This window comes from Staurois parvus, unplaced genomic scaffold (assembly GCF_062004578.1).
Source record: "Staurois parvus isolate SC_StPar_1 unplaced genomic scaffold, SC_StPar_1.0 ptg000303l, whole genome shotgun sequence".
Taxonomy (NCBI): domain Eukaryota; kingdom Metazoa; phylum Chordata; class Amphibia; order Anura; family Ranidae; genus Staurois; species Staurois parvus.
The window spans coordinates 206,394-224,166 of NW_028318099.1; the positions used below are offsets into that span (position 1 = coordinate 206,394).

The 17,773-nt window shown below is 37.3% G+C and overlaps 1 protein-coding gene across 1 annotated transcript in view; it reads left to right on the forward strand.

The window, feature by feature from the left end:
* LOC149457718 (uncharacterized) overlaps positions 1-17,773 on the forward strand; it is a gene marked incomplete at its 5' end in the record, with an annotated part of 276,029 nt that overhangs the window by 186,500 nt on the left and 71,756 nt on the right. The window contains 2 exons of the mRNA XM_089683111.1: positions 4,084-4,302; positions 7,047-7,157. Coding sequence (XP_089539237.1) covers positions 4,084-4,302; positions 7,047-7,157 — 330 coding nt within the window. The remainder of the gene's footprint in view (positions 1-4,083; positions 4,303-7,046; positions 7,158-17,773) is intronic.

The window sequence follows — 17,773 nt, forward strand, 5'->3', positions numbered from 1 at the left end:
ATCCCCCTTGCTCTTCAATTTGGCCCTAGAACCCTTAGCCCGCTTCCTTCTGTTCCACTCACAGCTGCACGGAGTCCAAATAGCTCAACAAGATCTACGTTTAGCCTTGTTTGCCGATGACATTTTAATTTTCACTGCCAACCCAACTCATGACCTGCCTTATATACAGGATATTTTCACAGCCTTCAGGCACTGTTCGGGTCTTCGTATTAACTTCACGAAAAGCGAAGTCCTTCCCTTATTCCATGCACGCACTCCCTCATGGGCTCATAATTCTCATTTCAAAATTGCTCCTCATCATATTACATACTTAGGAATCAAAATTGGAAAACTTGCCTCTTCCCTCTACTCGCTCAATTTTTCACCAACAATTCAAAAAATTATAGGCGAACTAGAGGTATGGAAAGAGTTACCATTGTCACTTGTAGGGAGAGCCCACCTCTTCAAGATGGTGAGCTTCCCGAAATTGTTATACCCTCTTCAGACCATTCCTCTACTACTTAAACATACGGACATTCTTAGACTAAACAAAGCGCTCTCTACATTTATTTGGAAAGGACGTCGGTCACGCATTGCCCTGCCTAAGCTATATCTGCCTAGATGTGAGGGGGGAATTGGTCTTCCAAATATCAGAGTATATAATCTCTCATGCATCTTACGGGTGTGTATAGATTGGCTGACCAAATCCTCCAACTATTCTAATCTGCAAATAGAATCTGCCATGGCCCATCCTTTTGATCTTGCAGCCCTTTTACATTCAAACCCTAACTCACTCCCTCCACACTTAAAATATAATCCACTCATTCGTGATACCCTTATCACATGGAGGGAGATCAGACGTAAATTAGGCGTATCCCCATGGGTTTCCCGTTTCCTCCCCATACATCGTAATCCTGCTTTTTCTGTCCCTCAACAACACGCAGCTTATGATCTATGGTTGGAAAGGGACCTCAAACTAGTTAGCCAATTATACGATACGGCCTCTGGCTTTCCTTTATCTTTTTCTCAGATTTCCACTTCTTTCAATCTACCGCCTCATCATTTTCTGTATGTTTTGCAAGTTTGTAATTATGTGAACAAGATAACATTGGTTAAATCTAGTCGCTTCCGTTCCTCATTCATAGATATTTTAGTTAGAAATCGGAAATACAAGATATCCCACATTTATGGACCATTAAATCTACATTATGTGCACCCTCTAGAGGCATCCACTCCTACTTCTCCTTGGATCAGAGACTTTGACAATACACTCTCAATGGATCAAATCCTCACTGGTTTCAACAATACCTGTGCCTTCAACTCCAATGAGTTCTGGCGGGAGCAACAATTAAAGTTAATGCACCATGCCTATATGCCATGCCTATATGTCCGTGGGAATCCCTCGGTCTCTACTTGCCCTTTGTGTGGACACTATAAACCTTCGCTAAAACACAGATTTTGGGATTGCCAACTAATATCTACTTTTTGGTCCCAACTACTCAGCTATATCGCCTTCATCACTTCTCTACAACTACCAAGGGACCCTTTACCTCTTCTCTTCGGCAACTTGGAATCAATCTTCACAGGGGCTCATCCACTTCAGCTTGCCATTCTCCGAGCCACAAAACCGTGGCTGTCCTCTTGCCTGATGGTCGCGAGGAGAGCCATATTGAAAAAGTGGGTCTCCAACAGTCCTCCTAATATCTCGGATGTCAAGTCAGCTCTTAATGCACTTCTTCGTCTAGACCAGCTTAACTTTCTCACCTCATCCCTCCAGCACCGTGAGGATCAATATAATCGAAAATGGAGACTCTATGTTCAAAAATCCTTTCCAACCACAGAGCTTCAGTTTTTCCTTCATGGCTCTTCTGTGATGCCCCAATCTGGAAACATGATCTAGTAAACCCAGACTTATTGTTTTGATTTATGAGGGTTTAAGTTGTGCATGTCTATATCTAAAACATTTACAATACTCGTTTGTTGCTGCTCTCACACCGCTTCTAGCCAACCTAGGCAACCAAGCCACATTTTCTTTCATCTACTTCCTTTATCTTTTTCTTTATACTTCATCTTCATCGCACATTCTTTTATAACTTCTCCTCCCACCCTTAATCAGCGAGGGCTCACAACACGTATATCACTTTTTGTTACAGGGAGTCGTCTCTAGCTCTATTTTTCTCTCAAACCACAGCGCTTGGCTCATCACCAAATATTCTTAACGACTTCCTGGAAGGGGATCCTCTGGCCCGTTCCAACATCATTTTCCCACCTCTTTCTTTTTTTTTTTTTTTTCTTTTCTTTCTTTCTTCTCCATCTTTTTCTCCATCTTTTCTCCATACTAGCTTCCTTCTCAACCTTTTTCTCCTTCTGAATAGACCTACCTATCTCCCTGATTCTTCTTCTTTGATTATCTCCTCTACATACGCTTCTTTCCTACTTCAACATTCATGTCTTACGCATGATAACTGACATACTCTAAGCACCCCAGTTCTCATTCAAAGTTTAGTGGTATTGCCTGACCTTCTTATCTTTGGATATATATCATAGCTTACCACTACACATTCCCTACACTCTATACTGACTTACAATGCCTCCCATCTTTTGTCTCATTTGCCTTCAGAGTTTCTGTTCAGAGGCTCTAACTGCTGACATATCGTGAATCTTTCTGATCAGTTTTCTATGCAACATTTTGTATTGCTCATATTGGTCAATCTATCAGTACTGTTAAAAAAAAAAAAAAAAAAAAGGTTACTTTGTTGCCAAGAAGCATCTTTGGAGTGTTTCATCCGCTGAGTTTATGTAATTTGAAAAATTCAAATAAAGCTTTGTTTGAAAAAAAGGTAGAACACCATCTAAATTTTAGTTTTGTACAGCATTAGGACCTTTGTCAAACTTTTGTTGATGTCCCCACTGGGAAGATCTTCCTTCACTTTAGTATGGTCACTGTCATATAAGGTAAGAGAAATCTCTCCAATAGGAGCACATGCAAAAGTACAATCACTTTTTTTAGTCTATGGAGGAAGGGCCAGAGCCTTTTGTCAAGCTTTTATTGCTCTCTATATTCCTGTTGGGAATACTCTGCTTCATCTTATGTACAATGTTGTGCTGTCAATCATCATGATATAATAGAGGGGTAGATACACAGCAATGAAAAGTTTATTTCCTGGACTGCATATTACACATTATTCCACTGCAAGAAAAAGAGAAAATACCAGTGTTAATTGGTTTATTAAGTAATACCGTATTATGTTTTCATATAGAACAGAATTATTCTTTTTTTAAGTGTATAAGATATGTCACAAGAGTCACTACAAGAGAATAAAACATTTACAAATAAGATAGCAAAATTATAGCATTTTCTGATAATTACAACGCATACAATTTTTAATTTCCTAGACTTGTCAATATATTTAGCTAAAGAATAAAAAAAACTATAGGGCACTGTGATCTTGGTTGATTTGAAGATTATTAATTAAATACATGCAGCTGCATCTATGATACACTGTTATGCTGCAGTGACATCTAGTGTAAAGCTCTGCATTTTAATACGCCAACAATCTCTTGTTCTCTCCTTTGTATAATGTAAGGAAGACTTCTTTAGAAAGGAAACATTCTGCATTACTAATCAGAAAATACTTGTTTTTTTAATTTATTTTAATTTATTAATGGTAACATAGAATCAAAAACAGAATTTACAACACTCTTATTCAAAAAGCTAAAATTAGTGTGCATTGCACACATATTTTACCATACCCATATATTCTATAGGTTTAAATAATTAAAAAAAAAAACACATAAAATCAGTCTAAACAGACAGCTAATTTTCATTTAGTAACAGCATCTTGCTTTCTTACTGAAAGGTGGCCTTCTGCACCATTTACATTTACCTTAGCTGAGAGAAGGTTGATGTGTCTGTTAGCACGGCTCGCTAATACCTGACATATTTACCAAGGTAATTTCGTATTCAATGATAACTATAGGAGTTGCTATTTCATTTTGCTAGCAATAACTGACGAGATAGAGAAAGAAGGAGAGAGAGAGAGAAGGAGAGAGAGATATATGCAACAGTATGGTCTTTTTTAATCCCTATTTTTTGCTATTCAGATTTTTAGACGGTAAAGTGCTTGACATCAATAAACAGTTCCAAGACTACATTGGCCTTGGAGGACGTATTTTGGAGATTCGAACCCCAGATGTTGTAGCCAATGTAAAGAAGCAAGCCCAAGCTGTAGGCTACACTGAAGGAGCTTTGCTAGCACTGGCCATTATTATCATCCTCTGTTGTATACCAGCCATTTTAATCGTAATGGTCAGCTACAGACAGTAAGTAAATGCTTTCTTTATAGAATGAGCAATGATAAACCAGCTAAACACAGTTTTCTACAGCACTAGCACAAGGGATAGAAGTCACTTCTGTGACTCATTCAGTTGTGTATTTGAATTGGTCCAGGAGCTTTGAGCTCTTGCTCTAATAACAGGCTTTTTCCATGAAACACAGAAAGCCTGGAAATGAGCATACTCTACCTGCTGGCTGAAAATGAGAATATTCTGTATGACTGAAAATGGTAATAGCTCTATATTTTGCTGTATATATTTAGCATGTGCCAATATTACCAACATATGAATTTCGTCATGGATATCTATCTTAACCTGTTTGTGATGTAACCCGCAGTGAATTACATTGCTGAAATTTTTGATTAAATAGATGATATAATTGCAGTTTAATTCTATAAGTACATGCCTACCATTAGTGAAAGAACATTGAGCTTTCAAAAATCAGCTGTTACCCAGGGAAGCAAAGTAAGAAAAAGAGGTGACTTTAAAAACTGCTAATGTGCACTTGTCAAATGAGCAAACTATGAAAATGTAATTATAATCCACAGCAAAACACATTTTATCGTTTTCAATCAAAGGTATACAGTAATTGTGTTTTACCATTATGCAAGCCCCCTTTAATTTACTTCAAGTAGGCTGAGGCATAAAACCTTTGTTATTCCTAAAGAGAAGGAAAAACAGAGTGGGGTCTATTTACTGAAGTTGATTCACTCAGAATCTCATGCACTTCTGCATGGAAACCAATCAGCTTCCAGGTTTTATTGCTAAAGCTTAATTGAACAAGCTAAGGTTAGAAGCTGATTGGCTACCATGCACAGGTGCACCAGATTCTGAGAGAACCAGATTTAATAAATCTCCCCCAGTGTCTTTTGCCTAATAACTAATTTTTTACGTATAATTCAGACAATTAAGACTTCATTGTTGTAGGTAAAATACTTGAGCATGTTTACACAATGTTATTTCCTAAATTCAATTTAATTTCTTGCTACAGTGAAGCACAGAAAAATATAGAAACATTTTGAAAAGGGTAAAATATGTTGTATATTAGAAAATTATTTGTTTGCTACTGTTAATATCCAAAGAAAGTATATTTTGCCTAATAACCCACTTTTTTAAGTATAAGTCAGACAATAAAGGCTTCATTATTGTAGGTAAAATATTTGGGCATGTTTACTCAATATAATTTCCTAAATGCAATTTATTGCTACTGTGAAGTGCACTAAAATACTAAAAAAACAGCAAAGGGGAAAACATTTTGTACATCAGAAAAAAAAAAAAAAAAAATATATATATATATATATATATATATATATATTTCTTTTTTGCTGTCGTTAATATCCATATGGCTTTTTCATTAACATTCTAATATATTTCTTTTTTTCTCTTGTTGTGTCTGTCCCTGCGGAACAGGTTTAAAGAGTAAGTACATTCTGTTTTTATTGTTTTACTCATCCTATATAAAATTCATTCTACCACTCTCTGAAGACATAGAAAAATGATTGCATAAATGGCAAACAACTTGTCATGTACATCCTAGAAGTAAGAAGCTACAATGCCACTGCTTACATGTGGGGAACAAAATAAAATGGGACATATTTGGAAACCAGCAATTTCACTTGTCAGGTTTGGAAAATAGTCTTAAGACATGGCACATGTCTTATTTTTAGAAAGTAGGATAGAACGGTCTGTAAAAAATAAATGTTGAATATATATGAATGTATATAAATGTATATAAATGTTGTATATTATATGAATCATCTTATAAACCCAACTTTTTGGAGGTCACTCCAAAAGCTTATCTATAACTTATTATTAGTGCTATCCATCATACTACTGTATTATAAAGTCACAGACTACACTGTGATTTTTGGTATTATTATATCTGATTGTAGAGATCATATTCAAACACACCAAACCTTCTGTATAAATTGTCTGATGAATAATGTGTCCTTCCTTCCTACTAACCTGTCAGTGTCTCCCTTATATGTTTTATATATTGTAGTTTGAAAGGTAGAAAAAAGCAGCTGATTGATACCTGGAAATTAGAAAGGGTTTTTCAGACACTTCATACATGAGGCCTAGTATGCAAAGTTATTCAAAGCTAGCTGACATGCTATTTAAAACTGCATAAAAAAATTTCCTGTACATTTGTCAGAAATATGCTACACGTTTGCCCTTGCTGCCCTCATGTTCATCATATTGGGTCTGCATTACCATACATAAAAAAACCCAGCATGCAAGGTTGGCAGTGGCTTATTGTCAGACTACAAGAGTACATTAATGTTTACAGAAGAGTGCAAACATTGGAAGTAGATATGTCATATCAACACCCCAAGGAGTTTTTTTTTATAGACTTCCGTCTTTGATTCCTCTTGATTCCCTATCTTTACAGGGATAGGGTTTGTATGGACTTTGATTGCTGACAAGGTCCCTTTTAAGATTCAAAGACTAAGCATTGTCCAAAAAAAGGAATGGTTAGATGTGATCTCAGCATAGTGAAGGTGTAGTAATAAGAATGCTACACAGCATCTTTTATAATTAATTTATACATGTTAGATGGATGCTGTGTGGTTTCTTTCTGTAATCTGATTTTACCCAACATACAATTTTAAATTGTATTTTAATCCACATGTACCACAGTGTAAGTCTAAAAGAGTTCCTTATGAAGAATTAACAATTACTAGACGTTTAAGACACCTTGTCTGTCCTCTTTCTTTCTTTCTTACAAAAAGGAGGCAAGCTGAGTGTGCAAAGACAGCGAGGATCCAGATGGCATTGCCAGCAGGCAAATCATCAGCCCCTGCTGCCAATAATCTGTATGAAGAGCTGGGTGACAGCACTATGTAAGTACTGAATATAAATTGTTTCCTGAAGAACTGCATGAATCATTGCAATAGTGGGAGCTGCTTCATGTCTGTTATCGCAAAAGCAGCTTGAAATTTATCTTGGTGCAGCGATCTGCAATGTTGTACAGTAGTTTGCTCAGATGAGTTGGTTAAATAAGTTTGTAGCCAAGCATTTAATACTATAGGATTCCGTATTTATTCTTCTACAATAATGAATTTGAAGAAATCTTTAAATTGTCTAAACAGAATTTCTCAGTGGCTGAATTATATGGAAGACAAATGATGAATTGGTTTTAGCTTTTTTTTTTTTCCATGAAAAGGTATCATAAGCTAGTTTCAAAGGCTCTAGGCGGTATAGTTTAATGCATACAAATACTATATTTTGAATGCTGATGTATTGCTTTAATCCTAGGATGTACCGAGTCATTGCATAATCCTGATTTGCTTTCTTATGATGTGTAACCGCACTTTTCCAGTAAATTTAGAGCAGTCTAACAAAAAGAGGGGTTAATTAATCAATGACTGAAATTTATGTTGCATTACTTCGGAAACATTGATGCAGAAGCAGCATATGCAAGTATATTTATATAAATATGTAATAAATATCCATTTAAATAGCAGTGTGAAAATCCAAACAACTCAAAGATATGGCATGACAGTGGTCTGATTCAATTGTTTCCAGCCAGATTGGATAATGATCTTTATGGGGATAAAAAAAAGTCCTCCCAGATGACAACTCTCAAGAAAAACATCATTGGATAGGTTAAAAAACTGTCCTAATATTGTTCTCCCCTAAAATAAGCTAGCAATATCTGTCTTGTTTCTCAGTTTTGTCTGCATTGGCAAAAGCTACAAAGTAAGTTGTCACCACCCTCTTGTAAAGTCTAAGCATAGCTTTATTTTAGATTGACATAAGTTAGTGTTGTATTTCAGACTAAAGTTCATAGTTGTATCCGTGTATCCATGCTCTGCTCATAGGGTAAAACATATGACTTTCACTTTAAAGAAAACCTGCCATGAGAAGAATAGATAGTCTATCACTGCATATCTCTCCTAATAAGAAAGGTTTGTTACCCAACAGTCAGGATGATCTAATCACTTCAATAATTTTTTACTAAATTACTTAACTCAAGCATGTAGTGAGGCTGAATTTTTGATCTGTATTCTGGTTCCAGATATGTATATTTGGATAGTTATATAACCACTGATTCATCATGATAACCAGGTACCCAGAATTTAACTTTACGTACTCACACTAATCAGAGTGTGTGTAAACCCTAAATCTATTTTTTTAGTATTATTAGCATCATGTCTCACTATATACAGTTTTTAAGCAATTTTTCTAGGAATCTGTTGACAATTTTCTTACCTGATTGCAGCCTAACAAACTTACGCCACCGCACCTATCTGACCATCCACAATCTCCTGTGTTTATGTTTACAACCAGCACTACAATCTTTACTCTCCTTGCTGCACCTGCATAGATTTCTGTGGGGGCATCTTCTTTCTTGTCCTGTCTAAAAGTCTATGGGGCTGGATGTAAATAAACACTGAAACACTTGGTTGGATCACGGCAAGTATGCATCTGTGGAGTGGAGACTGGGTTAGGCCAGGGCAAAGGGGCAAAAAGGATAAGTGCACCTTATCTTAAAGAGCACTCTTCTTTAAGAAAACTGAATACAGTGAAACATGGTGCCAAATATACTGAAAATCAGATTTAGGGTTTACATACATGGATGGAATGTATATATTTAAGTATTAAATTGTCAAAATATATTTAACCCTGTTTACCTACTCTTGTGATTAGCACCCTTGCATATCCAGGATGGTGGCTCTGCTGTTTCTTTTGGAAATATTGCAGGTTACTGTGGCACTTCTCTGCTCACTGAACTATGAGGCAAAAACGCACTCTGCCTCAGATCCTTCCTGTGTTGTTGTCTTTCTCTAAGTTGATTAAACACATCTCCTTCCAGTTATAGCCTGAAAAGACGGGAAATTGGCAACATTGTGCAAAACATTCAAGCCTAACTCTTGCTTTTGATTTTTTATAATATTTGTTTTGTTTCAATAACTCTCTCTTTGAATCTTTTATGCAGAGAATTTTTAAAAGAAAATTGCAGTATTTTAAAATACTTTAAATATGTTTTATTCCCCATAACCAACTTGGCCTCCTTTTTTGGTCCTTTTTAATATACTTGGAGTGCTGCTTTAAAAAGGCTCAAGGCAAAGTGACAGGCCATCCCCTTCTTTGCTCTCTGCCTTCTTCCTTCTTCCCTTACCTATATGACAGTGTTTTAGCCTGACATTCAGCCACTCAGGACTGAGCATTGCATCCCTATACATGAAATTATCAGGGACTTCTGAGGGATCTGACAGATGAGTGAAGCAGTGATGGAATGTGCGTTAGTTAAGGGAAAAAGGGCTGTCAAGCAAACCTGTCAAACAGCAAACTGACTGAATCTCTTTAAAGTTCATGGGAAGGGGGTCCTGAAAGTTGTGCTAGAAAAAAGGGGAGAGAGGTGAAAAAAACTCCACCGTAAAAATAACAGTATACAGTTGTGGCCAAAATTATTCAACCCCCAATGCTGTAAAGGGGTTTAGGGACTATAGTGTACATTTGGAATTGTATTCAGAATCAAATCCTACAAGGACGTTGTAACTACCCAAATGCAACTAAAATGACATCAATTGTTTATGTAATACAGTAGTAAATGGTTCTTATGTGGTTTCTTCATTGCCACAATTATTCAACCCCTTAAAGACTACCACTCTGAAGAACAGAGGTTCATACAGGTGCTTTCCATCAGGTATTGAAAACACCTGTGGATGTCACCGAGCAGCAATCAAGCATAATAAGCACCAATTAGGCAGCTTTAAAATGACTGTGATACTCAGCTCCTTCTAGACATTTACTGGTGTGGTTACAAACATGGTGAAGGCAAGAGAATGGTCCAGGAAGACAAGAGAAGAGGTGATTTCTCTTCACAGGAAGGGCAATGGCTATAAGAAGATTGCAAAGATGTTAAACATACCAAGAGACACCTTAGGAAGCATCATTCGCAAATTCAAGGCAAAGGGCACTGTTGAAACGCTACCTGGTCGTGGCAGAAAGAAGATGCTGACTTCGACTGCTGTGCGCTACCTGAAGCGTAGAGTGGAGAGAAGTCCCCGTGTGACTGCTGAGGAACTGAGAAAAGATTTGTCAGATGTGGGTACAGAAGTTTCAGCCCAGACAATAAGACGCACACTGCGTAATGAAGGCCTCCGTGCCAGAACTCCCAGGCGTACCCCCTTGCTGTCTCCAAAGAATAAGAAGAGTCGACTGCAGTATGCCAAAAGCCATGTGGACAAACCACAAAAGTTGTGGGATAGTGTTCTGTGGACTGATGAAACAAAATTAGAACTGTTTGGGCCCATGGATCAACGCTATGTTTGGAGGAGGAAGAACAAGGCCTATGATGAAAAGAACACCTTGCCTACTGTGAAGCATGGTGGAGGGTCAATCATGCTTTGGGGCTGTTTTGCTTCTGCAGGTACAGGGAAGCTTCAGCGTGTGCAAGGTACCATGAATTCTCTTCAGTACCAGGAGATATTGGATGGAAACGTGATGCAGTCCGTCACACACCTGAGGCTTGGGAGACGTTGGACCTTTCAACAGGACAATGATCCCAAGCATACCTCCAAGTCCACTAGAGCATGGTTGCAGAGGAAAGGCTGGAACATTTTGGAGTGGCCATCGCAGTCACCAGACTTAAATCCGATTGAGAACCTCTGGTGGGACTTAAAGAAAGCAGTTGCAGTGCGCAAGCCTAAGAATGTGACTGAACTGGAGGCCTTTGCCCATGAAGAATGGGCGAAGATACCCGTAGATCGCTGCAAGACACTTGTGTCAAGCTATGCTTCACGTTTAAAAGCTGTTATAACTGTAAAAGGATGCTGTACTAAGTACTAAGATTGAATGTCACTTGGGGGTTGAATAAAACTGATAATGCTGTGAGCACAGAAAAGACATTTGTGGTTATTTCATTATAACTGTTATGTTATATTTGTCTGACCTACAAGTGCCTCTTTAATGTAAATGTAAGCAAGATGACTGAATGATCAAAAGCAATGTCAAACTGGCCAAAACACTCAATTTCAGTGGGGGTTGAATAATTTTGGCCACAACTGTAGATAGGAGAGCCCTTATAGAATACATAAAGACTCACACCAATGAGTGCAGAGCAACAAGAAGTGCTGAATTCCTGTGTAACACCCTTGAACTGAGAAAGTGGCAAATTCAAACCATAAAATGCATGTTTGGTGTAATAAATAAACCTGATGTTCACTAACATTTGATGACAGGTGCCTATTTTCCTTCTCTACAAACATGATTATCTTTAGGCTGCTTTAAAGCTGTTTGAGCATGATGCTCCAAATGATTTAGAATAAACATTTTAGTTTTATTATTTTCACTACAAATTTATCTGAGCATAGGTCAGAAAATAGAATTGATTAATTTAATTTCCAGTGTATCTAAGTTTAAACTAAAATATTAAGCTTTATTGGTATGAAAGGTAACCATCATGTGTCATCTACAGTGAAGAAATACTGTACATACCAGCACATGCAATAGGAAAGCAGTAAATATCTCATGTAACCATTTTGTCATGACAAAGTTTATTTGCTACTGCCACATATAATTGTACTGTGCTACTCATTAGAATATCTTTTAACATCACTATCACTTTAGATCAAGAAACTTTTCTTCCTGTAAACATTCTTGACAGTCCAGTTATTAAATACAAATGCCATACATAGTGTTCTATACAATAACTATACTTGCAGGAAATTGATATGAATTAATGTTGAAAGCTGGAACGTTCATGCCCAAATTTAGAATGCTGTTCTCCTACACAGACTCTCACACCGTGGTACTGGGCATCTGGGGAATCAAACAAAACTTCTATGTCTTGCATATAAAACAAGCCTCCAGGCTCCCTTTCAAATCATGCTCAGTATTACAGGAGACAAGACGAACAGTACTTGTTTTTCTCTCTTTTTGGAAACATATCATTTTGTGGCAGATCTAATGATCTGAAATGAGTGACAGCAAATTTCTTTTTTCATCTGGTATTTGAAGTGTGCTGTTTAAAGCTTCGCCCCCAAAACTTTAGAACAAATTCAAATATATCAATTTTATTTTACTATTTGAAATTGCCCTGTTGTCTCTGCATGAACCTTGACCAATCATTTGGGAGCTCAAGATTGTAGCCAACTTTGGTTAAAGTTGAATTGAAAAGTTAACGGACAGGAAAGTAACTGTGGAGCATCTGTAGTTAACACATAGGTTATATCTAATAATAAGAGCATATCAACGCATGACCTACTTACCTTAATACTTTAATAAAAGGAGAAATAAAACGAATGTCCAGAATGCATACAGATGAGATAGAATATATAAATAGAATACATGCAGTAGTTACTTTGTTGCTTGCAGTGTTGATTGGCCTAATAACCATTGACTAGGTTTTTTAAAGCTCTAGGAGAGTAGCGCAAGTAGAAAAAATAGATTACATATCACATTAGTCATTTATTGTAAAGTTTTAATATTTTTACAGCACATACATTTTGATTACAATAATGCTTATTTGAAAGTAATTTTGAGGGCAGCTTTTGTTTACCTTCTGTTTTATATATTTATGACAAGTACTGAGTTTTTTCTATGTATGTCAAACATATGCAGTCAACAAATATCTGCAGATATAAAAATGAAAAGTAATGCGCAATCAATGTATTGCACTGAACTACTAGGAAGGAAGCACAGATGGCCTATTTATGCAACAGAAAATCTGTCTCTCCCTGATATATACAGTATATGCATAAATGTATATATTTATACATTGCCAACAATATTACACAACACTTAACATATTGTACAGGCACCTCAGTTCCCACCCTCATTTAGCTTGCAATATAAGGTCCATACAGGCATGAACTAAGGCTAATTTAAAGAGGAGTAAATAAATGCACCAGCATGGGAGGAAAGCAGAGTACCTGGAGGAAACCCACACATGTACAGAAAGAATATGCAAACTCCATGCAGGTCATATACTACAAGGTAGCAGGGATAAACATAACACATTGGTTCTTGCACAACTCTTTATTGGTAATGTATTCATTAACTAAAGCTCTATGCTAGACATCAGCTAACCATTTTAAATCAGGGGTCAAGTGCCTAACAAATAAATGCATTTCATTTTCGTAAAAGGCCCACTTTAAATAAAGATCCACAGATTAACATAAAAATGTAACCACTAGCAAACCACCCCTTGTATTTTTACTGTGGCAGGTTGACTTTTTTGTGCTGGATCATGTACATGTATGTGATCCAGCATTTCTGGATAGGGGTCGCACATGCACGTCCGCCACCTCGTCTGTGCTGTCATTCGGTACAGCACAAGTCTGTCAGCAGGTCCTGGCCAATGACTTATGGTTGTAACCTGCTGGTCGGCTTAGCGAATCCCAGTACAGAGTCCTGTGTTTACTAACAACACAGGGCTCTGTACATGGAGCATGCTTTGCAGGGAGAAAAAAACAGCCACATCTCTTAGTAAAAGCAGCACATATTACACACATTACCCATTGTTAGACACATATTTAACCTTTTGGTTGCCCTTAGATGTTAACCCCTTCGCAGCCAGTGTCATTAGTATACATAGGGTATTATCAACAACATTGTCAGAAACATTTGTATAACAATACACTTTTTTTGGAGAAGTGAAGTCATGGTCAAAAAAAAAATCCTACCTTACATCAACCAATTTACTCTCAAATATGCAAACAGCTTATTGAAATTCTTATATTCAACAATATGTTAGTCCCAACTTTAAGCTGTAAAATTCAGTTCCAGTCCAATGAAATCTATGTCCTTTAGGAAGCATGTTTGCAGTACAGTACAATACTCTGAGACAACAAAGGCTTCTGTGAACACATTAAAACAAGTTCTTGGGGCTTGGCTGTGCCCATAGAACATTGGTGCTCATGGTGGTGGACCCTTTTTCAGCAGACTTCCCAATTTCAGCGAGAAAATAAAGAACAGTGGATACTTTTAAATATTTAGGGACACAGATATCTCAGAACCTAAAGGATTCTGTCAACATAAACATGCTTCACTTATTGTTTAAAATCCAAATGTGGATTTTGGTGTAAACTACCATTGTCATGGGAAGGAAAAACATGGTTAGAATGACATTAATGCCATAATTATTATACACCATACACAACATTCCTGTGTGGATTCCAAAAAATATCTTTAGACAAATTGGTTTACTGTTTAGAGCTTTAATCTGGAAATGTAGCCAGGCTAGAATCAAACTTGAAACTCTTCAGCTCCCAAAGGATGCAGGAATCTTAGATGTTCCCAACACTAAATTATACTTTTTAGCTTCACAATTACAGCAAACTTCAGGATGGGGTACATTAGCCATCGAACACTCAACACAAAAGATAAAGGTGGCTGCCTTCTGACAGGGCACTTTCAAAAAAGCTAACAATACCCTACTATTGCTCTTTTTCACATAGCATGGACAGCTGAAAACCCATAACCAAACATACTCAGTGGAAAGGATCTGTCAATTCCTTTTTTGGAGAGGGAAAAACTTTTGTAGATCACGGGGGTCCCGTCAAAAATTTTACTAACTATGGAAACAGTAGCTAGACTCCCCTTCACTTCCCCCCCACCAGTCATACACTAAATAGACTATTACAGTAAAATGACCAGGGAGTTCCCCTTAGTACCCCTCAACCCACAAGCCTAATCATATAAGTCAAGATGTACTGTATTAATAGATCTATTTATATTGCAGCGAGGCTGGGTCAGAATCCAACCATTCCAATTCTGCATATGTTTATGCACCAATAAAATATATAAAATGACCATGACCAAATGAATATAGGTTTACAGTAACTAATATCTGTAATAATGAGATAAATCTATCTTGTTGTATGTCATGACTATTAGAGTTATTGATATGTTAAATGCGTATGATTATATTAAGGTGATCAAGGCAGATGCTTAGAAAAAAATGTAACTGTTTGTAATGCAGTTCTTTCTCTTTTCCTTTTTTTTTCGTTCAAATAAAAAAATACTTCATTAAAAAATGTACACACACCCTAATATTACAATGTTCTTTGAAGAAAGTATCTTTGCCTTCAAAGCTGTAGTGTGTTGCACTCCCTTGCTAGTCTATGTTTCACTCTTATGCGACCCACTAAAGTTTACAACTTACTTGTAGAGAAAAAAAAACCAAATATATATATATATGTTTCATTGAAATACATCCTTATAGGGTTTGCATGTCTCATGTCTAAGGTGATTGTAGCCATATTAGTGCACTTGCAACAACACAGTTGAGTTCTGTTCATGACACTTTTTTCATGACACTTTTTTATTTGCACTAACAGTTACATTTTCTGTATAAGCTTTCAATTCCTATCCCTGTTTTCTAATGTCTAAGCAGTACCATAGAAGAAAATGGTAGACTTCAAAATGTTGTCTTTAGAAACTGTTGTTGCATGTCTAAAGTTCTATATTTTCTTGCATGTTTTATTTGCACTATATTTATTTATTTTCTGTTCTTCTTTGCTACTGCATGCACAGGTTCCAGTAAGTAGACCAACATAGATTTAACTATAGCAATTAGATGCTGTAGGGCTCTTATTTTTGTATTGTCTTCACAGTCTTAATTTGAAAAGTGGCTTGAATAAAACAAGTATTATACACCATAATAATTTCGTTATGGTGTCCAGCTGCATATTTCTCACAATAGCTTTTTCACTGCCAATGTTATGAAGCTTATAATTAACAGCAATTATTCCCAATGGAATATAAACTAAAAAATATTTAACTAAGCAATTAACAAGTTACTGCTCCCTGCCAAAGTACAGGACACAGCAGCATATTTGATATTTAATTAGTTCACTACTAGTTTCATCCAGTTGTCTTTTCCATTGCCATCAAGGCTAGGTTACTGGCTATTAATAGCTTCCTCTATCCATCGTGTCCGTTAGCTTTTGTTGAGTAGACATAAATGCTGCACCATGACTGGTACAGCAAACAAAGTGTTGGAGTCCAGTAACAATTAATGATCTGATTATGGATGAATTTTTAATCAGTAAAAATGATTAACATCTTGGGAAAAGTTAAGACTGTGTAGCATTTCCTGCTTCAATTTAGACAAATTGTAATGTTATAATTTAAAAGTTGTTGTTCCTTTTAAATACAAGTCCTTTTGAAAATTTTAAAGAGAATATATATCCAGTAACTAGAAATTTAATAAAAGCATATAGTTTTAGAACAGTTAAACATAACAGTAAATCGAATGCACTGCTTAATACCCACAGCAACTAATGACAAATTAACTGTTCTCAGTTTTATATGTTATGTCATAAGTTGATTTTGGTCACAAAATGGTTTGTTTGTGTTCATATTCCACTTACATTACATAGGCTGTACTGCTTGTAGAATTTATTCTCTATGGGAGGTCATCAGAAGGTACAAATGGGCATTATATGTAAGGATGACCATAGATGCCTAATTTTTTTTTTTTTTTGATCAGCAAAAAAAAAGAAAGGATTCCCCCATTCACAGATGTGAGGTGGACAGAGAAATCCACCCTACTGTGCCATTGTATTTTGACAGCTGAACTCCTCTTCTGTCAGAATACACAGACCAGTGGATGCAGCTGCTGATCAATAAAAGTCTTCCAACAGTCCCATTTGGCAGAAGTTGATCATTAGATCAACTTCTGTCAATCATAAACTGCCATAGATGGGTCAAAAATTTTGGCCAGCTCAGCAGGGACAGGGACAAGACTGCTTTAACCACCTCCCACCCGCCATATAGTACAATGATGGGTGCAAGGTGGTTGTCTCGTTCTGGGAGGACGTCATATGACGTCTTCCCATTCTAACCGAGCATGCGCAGCTCGGGGATTGCGCTGTGTCCCTCGGACACAGCAGATCACCGATCAAATGAAAGAGCCGAAGATGTCGGCTTGATCATGTGATCAGCTGTGTCATGTAAATAGGGAAATTCCGGTTATCGGCATTTCTCTCCTCACAAGCTGTCACGCTGACAGCTCGAGAGGAGAGGAGAGCCAGTAATCGGCATCTCTCAGAGAGGACATGTGCACTGATGATCAGTGTGCCCTGATGATTTGTGTAGCCCCAGCAGTGCCACCTGTCAGTGTCCATCAGTGCCAGCTGTCGTTGCTCATCCATGCCAGTGCCCATCAGTGCCACATCAATGTCACATATCAGTGCCTACTAGTGCACATCAATGCCACATATCAGTGCCCATCTGAGCTGCCTTTTAGCGTCACCCATCAGTGCCAGTCAGTGCCACATATCAATGCCAGTCAGTGCCACCTATCAGTGCTGCCAATCAGTGCCACCTATCAGTGCCAGGTAGTGCCGCTTATCAGTGCCAGTCAGTGCCGCCTATCAGTGCGCATCAGCGCTGCCTATCAGTGCCCATCAGTGCCACCTAACAGTGCCAGTCAGTGCCACCTATCAGTGCCAGTCAGTGCTGCCTATCAGTGCCAGTTAGTGCCACCTAGCAGTGCCATATA